The sequence below is a fragment of the Entamoeba dispar genome, genomic scaffold (assembly GCF_000209125.1).
Source record: "Entamoeba dispar SAW760 scf_1105229461103 genomic scaffold, whole genome shotgun sequence".
Classification (NCBI taxonomy): Eukaryota; Evosea; order Mastigamoebida; family Endamoebidae; genus Entamoeba; species Entamoeba dispar.
Genome location: NW_001854525.1, coordinates 1 through 13128, shown reverse-complemented (window position 1 = coordinate 13128; position 13128 = coordinate 1). Strand labels below are relative to the sequence as shown.

At 22.6% G+C, this 13128-nt stretch overlaps 4 protein-coding genes across 4 annotated transcripts in view, besides 20 other annotated features; 2 read left to right on the top strand and 2 right to left on the bottom strand.

Annotated features, from left to right (window-relative positions):
- EDI_260440 (ATP-dependent transporter, putative) overlaps positions 1-23 on the bottom strand; it is a gene marked incomplete at both ends in the record, with an annotated part of 1095 nt that extends 1072 nt beyond the window's left edge. Inside the window, one exon of the mRNA XM_001733359.1 lies at positions 1-23. This exon is cut by the window's left edge and continues 1072 nt beyond it. Coding sequence (XP_001733411.1) covers positions 1-23 — 23 coding nt within the window.
- A 677-nt stretch (positions 24-700) lies between these two features.
- Positions 701-738: a sequence feature (AT_rich).
- A 910-nt stretch (positions 739-1648) lies between these two features.
- Positions 1649-1684: a sequence feature (AT_rich).
- A 456-nt stretch (positions 1685-2140) lies between these two features.
- Positions 2141-2176: a sequence feature (AT_rich).
- Positions 2177-2181: 5 nt separating this feature from the next.
- On the bottom strand, positions 2182-8862 carry EDI_260420 (uncharacterized protein; the record flags this gene model as incomplete). Its single annotated transcript, XM_001738096.1, has 1 exon — positions 2182-8862. The coding sequence occupies one exon, from the start codon at positions 8860-8862 to the stop codon at positions 2182-2184; it is 6681 nt and encodes a 2226-aa protein (XP_001738148.1).
- Positions 2785-2905: a sequence feature (AT_rich).
- Positions 3988-4070: a sequence feature (AT_rich).
- Positions 4336-4375: a sequence feature (AT_rich).
- Positions 4674-4722: a sequence feature (AT_rich).
- Positions 4885-4924: a sequence feature (AT_rich).
- Positions 5050-5071: a microsatellite.
- Positions 5148-5363: a sequence feature (AT_rich).
- Positions 5518-5610: a sequence feature (AT_rich).
- Positions 5656-5794: a sequence feature (AT_rich).
- Positions 7216-7255: a sequence feature (AT_rich).
- Positions 7945-8003: a sequence feature (AT_rich).
- A 145-nt stretch (positions 8863-9007) lies between the features above and the next one.
- Positions 9008-9033: a sequence feature (AT_rich).
- A 25-nt stretch (positions 9034-9058) lies between these two features.
- Positions 9059-9081: a sequence feature (AT_rich).
- Positions 9082-9216: 135 nt separating this feature from the next.
- On the top strand, positions 9217-11580 carry EDI_260410 (uncharacterized protein; the record flags this gene model as incomplete). The annotated part of the gene is made up of 3 exons (XM_001738095.1): positions 9217-11432; positions 11486-11510; positions 11545-11580. 3 exons carry the CDS (start codon positions 9217-9219, stop codon positions 11578-11580), a joined length of 2277 nt encoding a protein of 758 aa, XP_001738147.1.
- Positions 11558-11637: a sequence feature (AT_rich).
- Positions 11638-11868: 231 nt separating this feature from the next.
- EDI_260400 (TATA-box-binding protein) lies at positions 11869-12507 on the top strand (the record flags this gene model as incomplete). The annotated part of the gene is made up of 1 exon (XM_001738094.1): positions 11869-12507. The coding sequence occupies one exon, from the start codon at positions 11869-11871 to the stop codon at positions 12505-12507; it is 639 nt and encodes a 212-aa protein (XP_001738146.1).
- Positions 12503-12595: a sequence feature (AT_rich).
- A 98-nt stretch (positions 12596-12693) lies between these two features.
- Positions 12694-12739: a sequence feature (AT_rich).
- Positions 12740-12800: 61 nt separating this feature from the next.
- Positions 12801-12838: a sequence feature (AT_rich).
- Positions 12839-13128: the final 290 nt, after the last annotated feature.

The window sequence follows — 13128 nt, the reverse complement described above, 5'->3', positions numbered from 1 at the left end:
TTTGTCTTTCTTTTCTTTTTCATAACCCTATTTTGTTTTTAATATCATTCTCTTTTGAAAAATGTGTTATTCTTCATTTTGATGTTCAAACATCATAACTATGAACAAAAGTGTCTGTCATACATTCTACAAGTTTTATTTTATACACACATAGTGAATTTATTGACAATAATTAAAAAAAAAGAATCGAAGAATGGTTTAAAAGATTCATAAAACATAACTTTTTATTTAGTTGAATATTTTTCATTTAGTTTCATAAAATATGGTTGTATATAATATGTATTGGCTTGTTTCTAAGACCAAATGAAAATATGAAAGTGTAACTGTACTTTATATCTTTTTATTAAGATAAAAATTCAATTAACTCAAGTTTATTTATTTAAAAATGACTAAGATAATGAAATAAAATATTTTTGTATTTGTAAAACACTAAAAGGGATGTTCTTGAAATAAAATATGTACTTATACTCTTAGATTGTTGGTGTTGAATTTTAGCATATTTATACGTTTCTATATTTTTATTCAATGAACATTAAACAATTTAGTGTTAATTAAATGATTATCTAGTGATTAATTGATTACTCGATCATTCAATCTTAAATTTAAGTTGAATAAATATTCAAATACAAGTTGTTTTATTTGATTTTTATTAATTTTGTGTCTTATTCAAAATATTTTATATCCATAATGAACTTGTTTGTTTTAATCAAATATAATATAAATGAAATAATATAAAATGTAATTGAGAACATTCAAGGTGATTCGATTCAGAAAGAATTCAAATACAATATTATAAAATAGGATTTAGATATTTGAGTTATTACTTTTAGTAAAAGAATATAAATAATAGATGATTCATTATTTAAGTGGTATACAAAAGATCATTTTACTATTTTTAAAGCCATTTTTCATTATTACCTTTACATCTGCATTGATAAAAATATCCTTTTCCAAATGATATAATTGTTGTTAGTTTGTTAGTTGATTTTAATTCTTTACAACAACCAAAACAACCATTTCTTATTTTACTAATTGTTGTTGTTATATTAATTTCTTTGAATGGCCAATATTTACCAAAACATATCTTTCCTATTTTGCTTATTGATGTTGGTACATCAATAAATGGTTAATGAACTACAGATTCAATACAATAATTTCATAATTTAGTGACTGTTGTTAGTTAACAAACTCATTGATATTCCCATTTTTATTTAGTTTCCATCATCTTTTTTTTTCTCAATGTCAACAGATGCTATGTTTTGCTTATCCACAAATATTCTATCTTCACCAACAATTTAGATATTTTTATAATTAACAAATCTTAATGACGAGCATCTTTGAAAATATTCATCTCTATTTTAGTAACTACGTTAGTATATTAATTAATTTTAATGATGTACATCCGTCAAAGCAATTATTTCCTAATTCGACAATTCCTGTGGATAGTAATTGATCGTATTACACTATAGATACAAAAACAACCTTTAAGTGATGTAACTTCTGGTAGTATTGTATTTCCATAATCCTCTCTATCTTCTTTTGTACATCCTATATTTTTTACATACTTAATTCAATATATATGTTTATGATTTTTTTTTCTTCAGTTAGACCTATTCATTAACTATTTTCTCTTTTGTTATACATTATCAATAAATAATTCATTATTCTTTTAAAATAATTTTATGACTGAATTTGAATTTAGTATTATTGTTTATTTTTAACAATCAACGTCAATCCTTTTTTGTGATAAAAAGAAATACAATTCAGATGATAAATCTTTTATTTCTTGAGGTATTGAATAGGTTTAAATAAATGATAACATTTTGAATAACTATCAAATAAATTATTTGTATTAAGTGTCGTATCTAATTCATTCTAAGAATAGGAAAAAAAAGAAAGATTTGAAATTAGTAAAAATACAAACAGAGAAAAACAGATAAATAAAATAATACTCCAAGTCGGACCAGTTACAGAAGAATAAGGTAGTACTAATGCATTAACAGTCATATAAAATTAACAAGTAAAACAAGAATACTTTAAGACTAAAAAAAGATGATATAAATGAGGAAAATAGAATAGTTTGTAATGAATAAAACAAGATTATTAATAAATTAAATTGTTCTGAACAGTTTCAAACAACAAAAAAAAGAAATAAAAAAATATAGAATTTATATAACACATTTAATGGTTCAACAAAGAAATAATGGAAATAATTTCAGAAATAATAATTTGTAAATAGGCACAAATAAGTAATGTTGTTGAATCATCAAATAGATGAGAAATTAATAAACAAGTACAATGGGAAGTAAATTGTTGGAGACCATATTGAGCAATACTTAAATGAATATTAATTTCTGTTTGATTTTGAATATTTGAAGGAATATTTAAATAATTATTTTCTATGAAATTCAAAAGAATTGAAAGAATAGCCTTTATTCTTTGATGAATTTCAATTAATGAAGAAGATATAGTAGCTGTTATTGAAACGATAGTATTAATTATTAAAATGATTTCATTTATAGGGAAGTCTTCAAACAAAGTAGATTTATTCATTATTTCAAGTAATTTACCAAAAATATAAATCATTCTACGAATAATAGGAGAAGAAGTATTAGAAGTATTATTTAAGAGACTAAAAATAAAACAAGCATCTAAGTAGAAATGAAGTGAAATCATATTTTGATATAATAAAGAACTAATTGTGACAGTACTTTCTTGAAGAAAAGGACACAACGCAATTTTAGAAAAAGAAGATAAAACTTGCATTAAAGAAATAATAGGATGTTTTAAATGAATAATTATTTCTTCATTATTTAAATAATAAGAAATAAAGAAAGAGTTAATAAAATTTTGTATTAAAATAGAAAGTTTTTTATTATATGAACATATAAAAGAAATATAATTTGAATATGATATTGTTTGTATTGAGTGATTTGATAATAACAATGAATGAATAATTTCTTTTAACTGAGTGTATAATGTAAATAAAGATTTTTCAACGACTAGAGATGAAATCAATTCATCAGAAATAAAAGAACTTAACGGTGAATAAATACAATAAACTTTATCTAAAATGAAATGTATTTGTTTAAGCAAAGCAATTATATCAACTTCGATTTCACCATTTAATAATGAAATACTATATTCATGATAATTTATAACTTCTGTCATTAATGTATTTAGTGATTGATCTTGTTCTGTTACAATAGCAATAAGTCCAATTAAACAAACACATATTTGATTTAAACATGAATAAAAAAATGTCATTTTATTTGTTTTAAATTGATAAAATAATTGAAGAACAGTAAATCGAATTAATCCAATAATATTATCATGTTCAAATGAACAACAAGTTTTATTAATAATTTGATGAGTATGAAATAATTGTATTAGATTATGAATTATTTTTTCAAAAATTTGTAATTCTTCATCATCAGGGATTAATTTATCAGTAAATTCTGTTTTTACAGATTCATATCCTAATGTTCTTGCATATTCCCATAATTTTGCATCTTTTAATCCCATTGAAATAACACAAAGACATTTATACATTACCCCACGAGACACTCCACCAATAATTAATTGTCCTAATGAAAATAATAAAGTAGGGATATTTATTATACTTGATATATCAAATTGAACTGGTAATACTAATTGATCTCCAGAAAGATTCTTTAGTACAACAAAATGTTCTTTAATTCTTGTGTAATTAGAAATTAATGATAATATCATATTAGTCACTTTTTCTTCTTCTAAAAGATCAACAAATTTATTATATTGACAAAGTATCTCCATTTTTTGATTAATACGATAATGTAAAGTATCAATAACACTTAATATCATATTTAATACTAAAACTTCTTGTGTTTGTTTTTTAAAAAGAAGAATTGTTTCTTGAAGACGATGTAAAGCATAACTAAAATGAATAATTTTATTAAATTGATCTTTAACAGTTAAATGACTCATTTTAAAAATATTAGTGAACCGATATAAATCAATAATAATATTAATTGAAGAAAATTTATAAATTTCATTAAACTGATTATATTTAAAATTAATAGATTTTAATTCTAATGGTGAAGTTGGAATAATTAATGAATGAATAAAATGACATAATGATATTTCATAATCTTCAGTTTCATCAACAAACATTTTTTCTATTTGTTTCATTGTGAAATAACAAGAAATTAAATTAAAATCTTTTTCAGAAATATCAATAATATCATGATTTGAATAATAATCAAATACTGTTTTTAAATGTTTTGTTGCAAAATCATTTATTCTAAAAAGATATTGAATAACTCCATGAATATATTTAAATGAAGTAATTTGTTCTATATTATTATTTGTAATTTGTTTAATTAAATTATTAATTGAATTTTCTACTGTTATATTACAAAATCTTGTATTAATCATTGAAGGAATTTGATTGCCTTCAAAAAAACAAGTAAATGGTTCAATTTCACACCACATTAATTTTAATCTATAAATTTGTTTTAATGAAGATTGTTGATTAATCATTAATGAAGATTGACAAATATGAAGAATATCAAATATAATAAAAAAATCACTTGATACAAATGTAAAACTAATTTCTTTCATTTCATTTAATTTTTGAATAATATATTGATCAAATAAAATATGGTTTGTAAAAACTTCATTTTGAATCATTCTAAATTTATTAATTAATTCTTTTTTCATTATAGTATTATTTATAATATACGCTAACTGTAAATAACAATTAATTTCAAATATATTCTTTTCAATTCCTCTTTTTTCTTTTCTAATTAATGAAATAATTTTTTCACTTCCATTTAATATTTTTAAACAGTTAATATGATATTCAAATTCAATTGACTTTTTTACAATATTTCCTAATGGTTGATATAAAATTGATATAATAATATAAATAATTTGTTTAATTGTATCATTTGACTCTTTATTTTTAATCATTTTTTCTAATGTCTGTAAATATAATGCAACTGTACTTGATTGAAATTTACTACTAACTGAACTTATGTTATTAATTAAAGGAATAATTTCTAAAAGAGAAGAAGAAGAAGAAGAAGAAAGAACGTTACACAAACATAACCATAATAATTTTACTTGCATCGGTGCTAAATTAATATAATCAGTAATAAGAGTTGTTAATAATATATTACAATTTATTTCTTCAAATAAATTATTATAAAATTTGATTATTTCTTTTCTTAATTTATTAAAAGAATAATATAATTTATTATTAATATTTAAATACATTTCATCACAAATAATTTTATAAAATACTATTATTAAACTACTTAACTCATTTTTGTTTTGTTTTTTATTTAATTTATTAAGTGTTTTAATAATGTTAAATTTTTCTATTGAACTGTAATGTTCTACAATTGTTTGAGAGAATTTTAATAACGTTTCTAAATTAGTTGGTTCATAATTTTTTAATTCAACACCTAATAATTGTTTAATTGAAATAACCACTTTATTAATAACTTGTTGTTGCAATTCATCAAGACTTTGATTTTTTATTATAAAAAATATTACCGAATATATTAAATTTTCTAATTTTTCAAATTGAATTGAAAATAAGAAAGAAATATGAAATTTTAATAACATAATCCAACTTGTATCAATAGTTCTTTGACAAAATAAGAAATGAATAATTTCAAAAATATTTGATATAAATTCATTAATATTTAAATAATGTGACTTATTAATAATACTGCAATTTTCATCAATATAATTATATTTTAATAATAAACAATAATATCTTATTATTATTAAATAATTTTTTAATCCATTTTCTTCAATTTCTTCATCTTTTGCAAATGAGTTGATTAATAATTTTAATTGTTTTCTCAATATAAATATAACTCTTTTTATTGGAAATATATACTTTAATATTTTAGTAATTCCATACATTACTTTATGAATAAAAATCGGTAAATTAATATATTGTTGAATTTCTTTTAATTCATTAATAATTACTGTACTGTTTAATTTTAATTCATTTGTTATAAATTCAAATTGAGTTGATGTTTTTGTTATAAATGTTTGATAACACGAAATAATAGAAACAATATCTATTATTTCTTGATCTTCTTGAAGACATAATCTAAATGTATTATCAAATCCATATAAATTAAGTAATACATCTATATTATTTTTTGTTAAAAACTTCTCTAATAATAAATTACTATCTATTTCTTTTGTTGGTTTAATACTTTCAATATCAAAAATAAAAAGTGGTTTAAAATCAATTGGAAAACTCATTGTTGGTAATTTATATGTCCATTTAATAAATTTAGTAATTGGACATACATTCTTTTTTGGTTCATATAATACAAAATAATCTAAATATCCTTCTATTACATGTATAAGTGGTTTATATTTCTTTTGAAATGTAAATAAAATTACTTGTGATGGTTCCATATGATGAACTAAACTTTCAATTTCAGATCGAACTGATAATAATTTTTGTGAAAGAATTGAATAAAAACTACGAAGAATACTTGAAAAGAAACTTAGACATGTTGATACCATATATTCTGAAATAATATTATAATATTTCGGAAATGTTGGAATTGAAATAAAATAAAGATATTGTTTTAATACTTCTATTGCATTTGTTGTTATTTGTTTATATTTATTATCAGCTAAATCAAAGAAAAAAATAAAACAATGTTCTGTACAACTTGCAAATTTCTCTTTAAATCCAATAAAATCTTCTTTTGATATTTTCTTTTTACCATTTCCTCTAAAATATGATATGGTATTAAACGATTCTCTTAATAAAACAAAAATTTCATTAAACCTATAATCTAATGTAATTGTACAACATGATTCTATTGACGATATTGTAGAGTCTGTTGAAAAAAATTTTTGTGAACAAATAGAATGGAGTGATTGAAAGTGTGAAGATGAACCAGATGAATGACATTGTGAACTAACTAATCCAAAACTTTCAAATGGAGTAGAGTGTAATGACTGTTGTAATGAATTAAGAATTTTTTGAAGTTCATGAATAGGTTCTTTAATAATTTTTAATGAAATGTTACCACTTTTACTAAATACTTTAATTGACTTAATTTGTTTTTCAATACTTAAAGGATATTTTGTTATTTCATTTGTTTGATTTTGAAGAATAAAACATTGACACATTTTTGATACAATAATACTTTTACTAATAATTTCTTCTAATTTTTCAGTTGAACTTTCATTTAAAAATAATGATATTTTATTTTTAATTTCATTAATACAATAATGAATCATATCAGTTTGTGGTGTAAATGAATTACTTATTTCCATTTGAGATTCATAAACAAATTGTGCCATTTCATGTATTGTTTTAAATTTTCTTGTTTCTAATAAGTTAAAGAAAATAGTAATTTCTTTTGATACTGATGGAAATATGCAAAACTTTTTTTGAAAATAAGAATTTTTCAAATAAGAAATCATTTGCATTGGTTCATAATTGTGGTATACTCCTCCATCTTTACTATTTCTTATAAAAGAAGAAAGGTATTTCATACATTGTTGAGATTCAGAAAAAATACAAATAATATTATTTTGATATGCAAATTTTTGAGTTTCTATCCCAAATGAAAATATTGGAATGAAAAGAGATGATTCAATCATAATTTCAGTGATACTTTGTTTGATATTTTTAATTTGAGTGTGAACCATTGATTTAGTAATATTTTTTGATCCCATCATATTTACCATTTGACTTATAATATTAATACTATTCTCAAAATGAATATCTTTTTTATCATATTGAACAATCATAGAAATAATAGACTGAAATTTCTTTTGCATAAATAAGACTTTTTTCATCCTTTCAATAATACCATAAATTGAATCATCAATATTAAGTTGATCAATCTCTTCAACTATCAAAAAGAAATCACTAACAGTATGTTTAAAAGTTTCAAATGAAACTGATGGAATTAATTCAATAATATCTTTTATTATAGATTTTATTGAAAATGAAATAAATAATAATTCATTCTTAAATTTCTCAAGAAATACAAATATCTCTTGTGGTGTATGACTTGTATGAAGGAGATCAATCATTAATTTCAATGTTTGTTGTACTAATGGGAATAATTTATTACAAAAAGATGAAATATTCCGTTGACTTGTAAAATAATAGAATGAAATAAGAGAAATACAATTAATGTAGTATTGTATTAAAAAGATAAAATCATTAATAACTATTGGAGTTAAATCAGTTTTATTCTTTTGAATACACTGTATAATATTGTCTAAATGAATTGCAAAAAATTGTGAAATAACAAGAAATATTTTTTGTAATTTTGAATATGAAATGATATGTATAAAATGTTTCATTATTAGTGCTCTAATTTTATCAGTAATCAGATTTGATTTATTCTCTAACTCTAATTCTTCTTTTTTAATTTCTTCAATAAGGTTAATAAACTCTTGAACAATTATTTTACTTCTTTCATTATTTTCTCGTAACTTTGACAAAATAGTAAATATTTCAATTGTTTTATTGATAACTTCTTTAATGTGTTTAAATTCAAGAAATAATAACCCAACTTCTTCATTAATAAATCTAATGTTATCATACAATCGAATGATTTCACTCATATAATATAGTCTCATTCCAGTGATAGGCATTTTAGTTGTCATAATTTCTTGAATATAACTAACGTATTCTCTACTTTTTTCTTCATTGATGTTTTGGTAAATTTCTTCTAATACTAATAATGACCCTGAAGTATTCAAACCTACTTGAGTTATTTCTTTTTCTTTTTTTGTTAACTCGATTAGCTGAACGACCATCGGTGTAATTTTGTTCAAAATCTTTCTATCAGTTTTTTTTGTGACTGTACTCATTGCGTTGAGAACATTAAGTTGTAGTACTATATTCTCCTTAAATTCATTAAAAATATCTTCTTTAGTTGGTTGCAACCTGTGTTGCATGTGAACTAAATATGATTGAAGCTCTAAAAATACTTCTCAGTGAAGATATAGTGATAAGAATAAAATTATATTTTTATTATAATACTCTGATTTAAACTTTTTCTAAACCAAAAAAAAAAATTAAAAAAAATTCTTTGTTCGTTCTTATCATTTGTAATGAAAAGACAACAAGAGAAATAAGGAAATTTTGATGAAAATAATAGTTAATTAAAATTTGTAATGAAAAGAAAAAGAGAAAACGAAAGCCTTTATGACAGGGAAATTGTTATGGCCTTATGTGAAACAAAAGGAAAAGAAATAGGAGTATGTTGGTTTGAATGTAGTTCTAATACTGTTGGGTTGTGCCAATACCTAGATACAAACACATACATCCAAACATTAATTCTTATTAACATGTATTCTCCTACACAAATAATTATTTCCAAAACCCAAGAAAAGAGTGAATTAACTCAACTTCTTAAAAAAAATAGAAATAAAATTACATTTCTCCCAAGGAGTTCGTTCAATGAAAATGATGGTGTAACATTATCAGAAAGGTTATTTGTTGGAAGTTGTTGTGATTTACTTAGAAAGGATTTAACAAAACGATATCTATGTGCTGCATCATTTAATGCATTAATTCAAAAAGTTGAAAAGTCTGCATTTATTATTCAACCAGGTGCATTATATGGAAAATACATTCCTCTGTCTAATAAAATAAGGATTGATGTTCAAACTGCTCAACAACTGGAGTTAATTACTAATAATTTAGATGCAAAGAATACAGGTTCGTTATTTGCTGTTATTAATACAACACTAACAAATAATGGAAGAAAAACTTTGATTGATAACATCCTCCAACCTCCGTGTGATATCGAAACAATACTTGAAAGACAAAATTGTGTTGAATTCTTTCTTAGGAATTCAGAACTATACTATCGTTCAATTGAATTTCTTAAACAACTTCCTGATATTGATAAAATCATTACATCAATTCTTCAACTAAACCGAATTGACTCTATCCGTCCAACAACTCTTCAATCAATCTTAAAAAATATGTGTGAATTATATAAGTTATTATATACAATTCCTCAATTCCAAAAGGTGTTTGAGCTTCATACAAATGCTCCACTTCTTATTACAACAATGAGAAGTATATTAGATGATCCAGAAATTAACGAATTAAAGTTAATTCTAGAAAGTATTTTGAATCCAACAGTAATTCTTTCAAAAAATACAATGAATAAAATTTGTTTTGTAATGAAACAAAATATTAATCCATATCTTGATATTTCTCAACAAATTTTTACAGAAACACTGGAAAAAATTCATACCTCTGCTGAAGAAGCATCAGCCCTCGGTTTAATATTAAAAACTACACAAACAGGATTCTCTTATATATTTAAAGGTACAAAACAAAATATTCCTAAAGGGTGCTGTAGAATTGTTAAATTAACTGATAATAAATATTCTGTCAATACTCCAGAAATGATTTCCTTGAATAATAAATTTCTTTCTATCAAAAATGATATCATTAAATTATCAATTGGTATAATTTCAGAAAAATCCGAAGAATTAAAGAAAAGAATTAATGTTCTTAATAAAATGGCTGAAATGATTGGACTATTGGATATGATTATCTGTTTTGTTACCTATTCATCAACAAATTCAACAATATGTAAACCAAAATTTAATGATACTCGTTCAATTATTATCAAACAAGGAAAACATCCAATTTTACAAACATCTATTACCCAATTTATTCCTAATGACACTTACATTGATGATACTTCTCGTTTTTGTTTAATTAATGGACCAAACATGGGAGGAAAATCAACCTATATTAGACAAATAGCATTATTAATGATTTTGAGTCATATGGGGTGTTTCATCCCTGCAAAAGCTGCGTCGATACGTCCATTAACAAACATACTATCAAGATTATCTACTGACGATTCAATAGAATTAAATCAATCTTCATTTATGAAAGAAATGGAAGAAGTTAAAGAAATTATTGAATTAATGAACGATAGTTCCTTGATTCTTATTGATGAGTTAGGAAGAGGAACAGGTATTATTGACGGGGTTTCTATTTCATGGGCTGTTAGTGAAGAAATTATTCTTAAAAGTTTATCAACTTGCCTTTTTGTTTCTCATTTCCCAGAGTTAAATAACTTAGAAAAGTTATACCCTCATGTTGTACGTCAATATCATATGGAGGTTGTATTAAACGAACATGGACTATGTCCAAAATACAAATTAACAGAAGGATTTGATGGAAATGATTATTATGGAATTCAAATTGCCGAAATGGCTGGATTTCCTCTTTCTATCATTCAAAACGCAATTGAAATCAAAAAGAGTATTCAAAAAGATACTACTCAACAATTTAATACAGCAAAATATGATCTTGGTCAAAAGTTAATTGCTCTAAAAGACAATCAACTTGATCAAGCCAATTTACGTGCATATTTAAAATATCTGAAACAAATGTTTCTTGAAGAGTAATATATTATCTTAATTCTGTTACTAATTTATTTTTTTATCAATCATTTAGAAACAAAATCCAAAAAAATCAAAAAGTAATTAATTAAAGGATTTTCATTCATTAATAAGATCTTCTGTAGAGTTATTTTTATATTTCTACAATGATAAAAATTATTGAAATTTCTATAAATAACTAATTATTAAAAAATTATAATATTATTAGAACATTAAAACAAAGTAGATAATATTTAATATGACATTTTCTCAGTATTTAATATGCAAATAACACTAATACCCACAAATTCTATGAAAGTTGAATTAATGTAACCATAAGGCATTTTGAAGAAATCATTTTTAATAGTAAAATAGAAAAATGTTTATATCTTATTTTCTATTTTTCAATTTGAAGACTAATGTCTCAATAACACTCTTTTATGTATTGATCTTAGATCGATGTCACAAATAGGAAGTTTATGTCATGCAGATTATATGTCAACTTCAACTGAGTCACAAGAGAGATCATTAAATAATCCAAACGATACACATCCAGAGATTGTAAATGTAGTGTCAACATTTCAATTAGGTGTTAAATTAGAATTGAGAAAAATAGTACAAAAAGCAAGAAATGCAGAGTATAATCCGAAACGTTTTGCAGGAGCGATTATGAGAATCTCAAGTCCAAAATCAACGGCATTAATTTTTCAAACAGGTAAAATTGTATGTACTGGAACTCGTTCAATTGAAGAAAGTAAAATAGCATCAAAAAAATATGCAAAGATTATAAAGAAAATTGGATATCCAATTCATTATTCTAACTTTAATGTTCAAAATATAGTAGGATCATGTGATGTGAAATTTCAAATTGCATTACGTGCTTTAGTTGATTCATATTTGGCTTTTTGTCAATATGAACCAGAAGTATTTCCTGGATTAGTATATAGAATGGCATCACCTAAAGTAACTTTATTAGTATTTTCAACAGGGAAAGTTGTTCTTACAGGTGCTAAAGATGAAGAGAGTTTGAATTTAGCATATAAGAATATTTATCCAATCTTACTAGCTAATAGAAAAGAAGATATATCAAATCAATAATTTTAATTATTTTTCTTTCTTCATCTTAATTTTATTAGAATATTTTTATAATAATAATATAATAAATAATTAAGTTATGATTAATTAACAAGAATTCCTCACCATCTTAAAGAAAAAAGAAATAAAAAATAAGTAAAAGAATGACTTTAACTTAATCAATGAATAATAACATCGGTTGTAAAGTCCATAATTAATTTATTCTAATTAAAATTAATAGAAAAAAAAAATAATAGGAAAGAAACTCTCAAGAAGATATTTAGAATTTTTTATTGATAAAAAGGAATAACAAAAAGAATTTAAGAAATTATAAAAAAAAAATAAAACTAAAAATGGTTATTTGGTCTTTTAAGATGGAACATAAAACCAAAAGAGTTAGATTTAAGGAATATCGATGTATTTATCCAGGATGTAATGAAGGATTAAAAACTAAATATAATTGTTTATCACATATTTGGGATATGCATATTCGTACATTAAATAATACACAAGAACCATTTAAATCAATTAAAGACAAAAAAACAGCAACAAAATGTTGTTTACCTTATTTAAAATTTGAAGAAAATGCAATAACAAATAGAAAAAGAAGACCATATGATTATAGTGATTTATTAGGACAAGAAC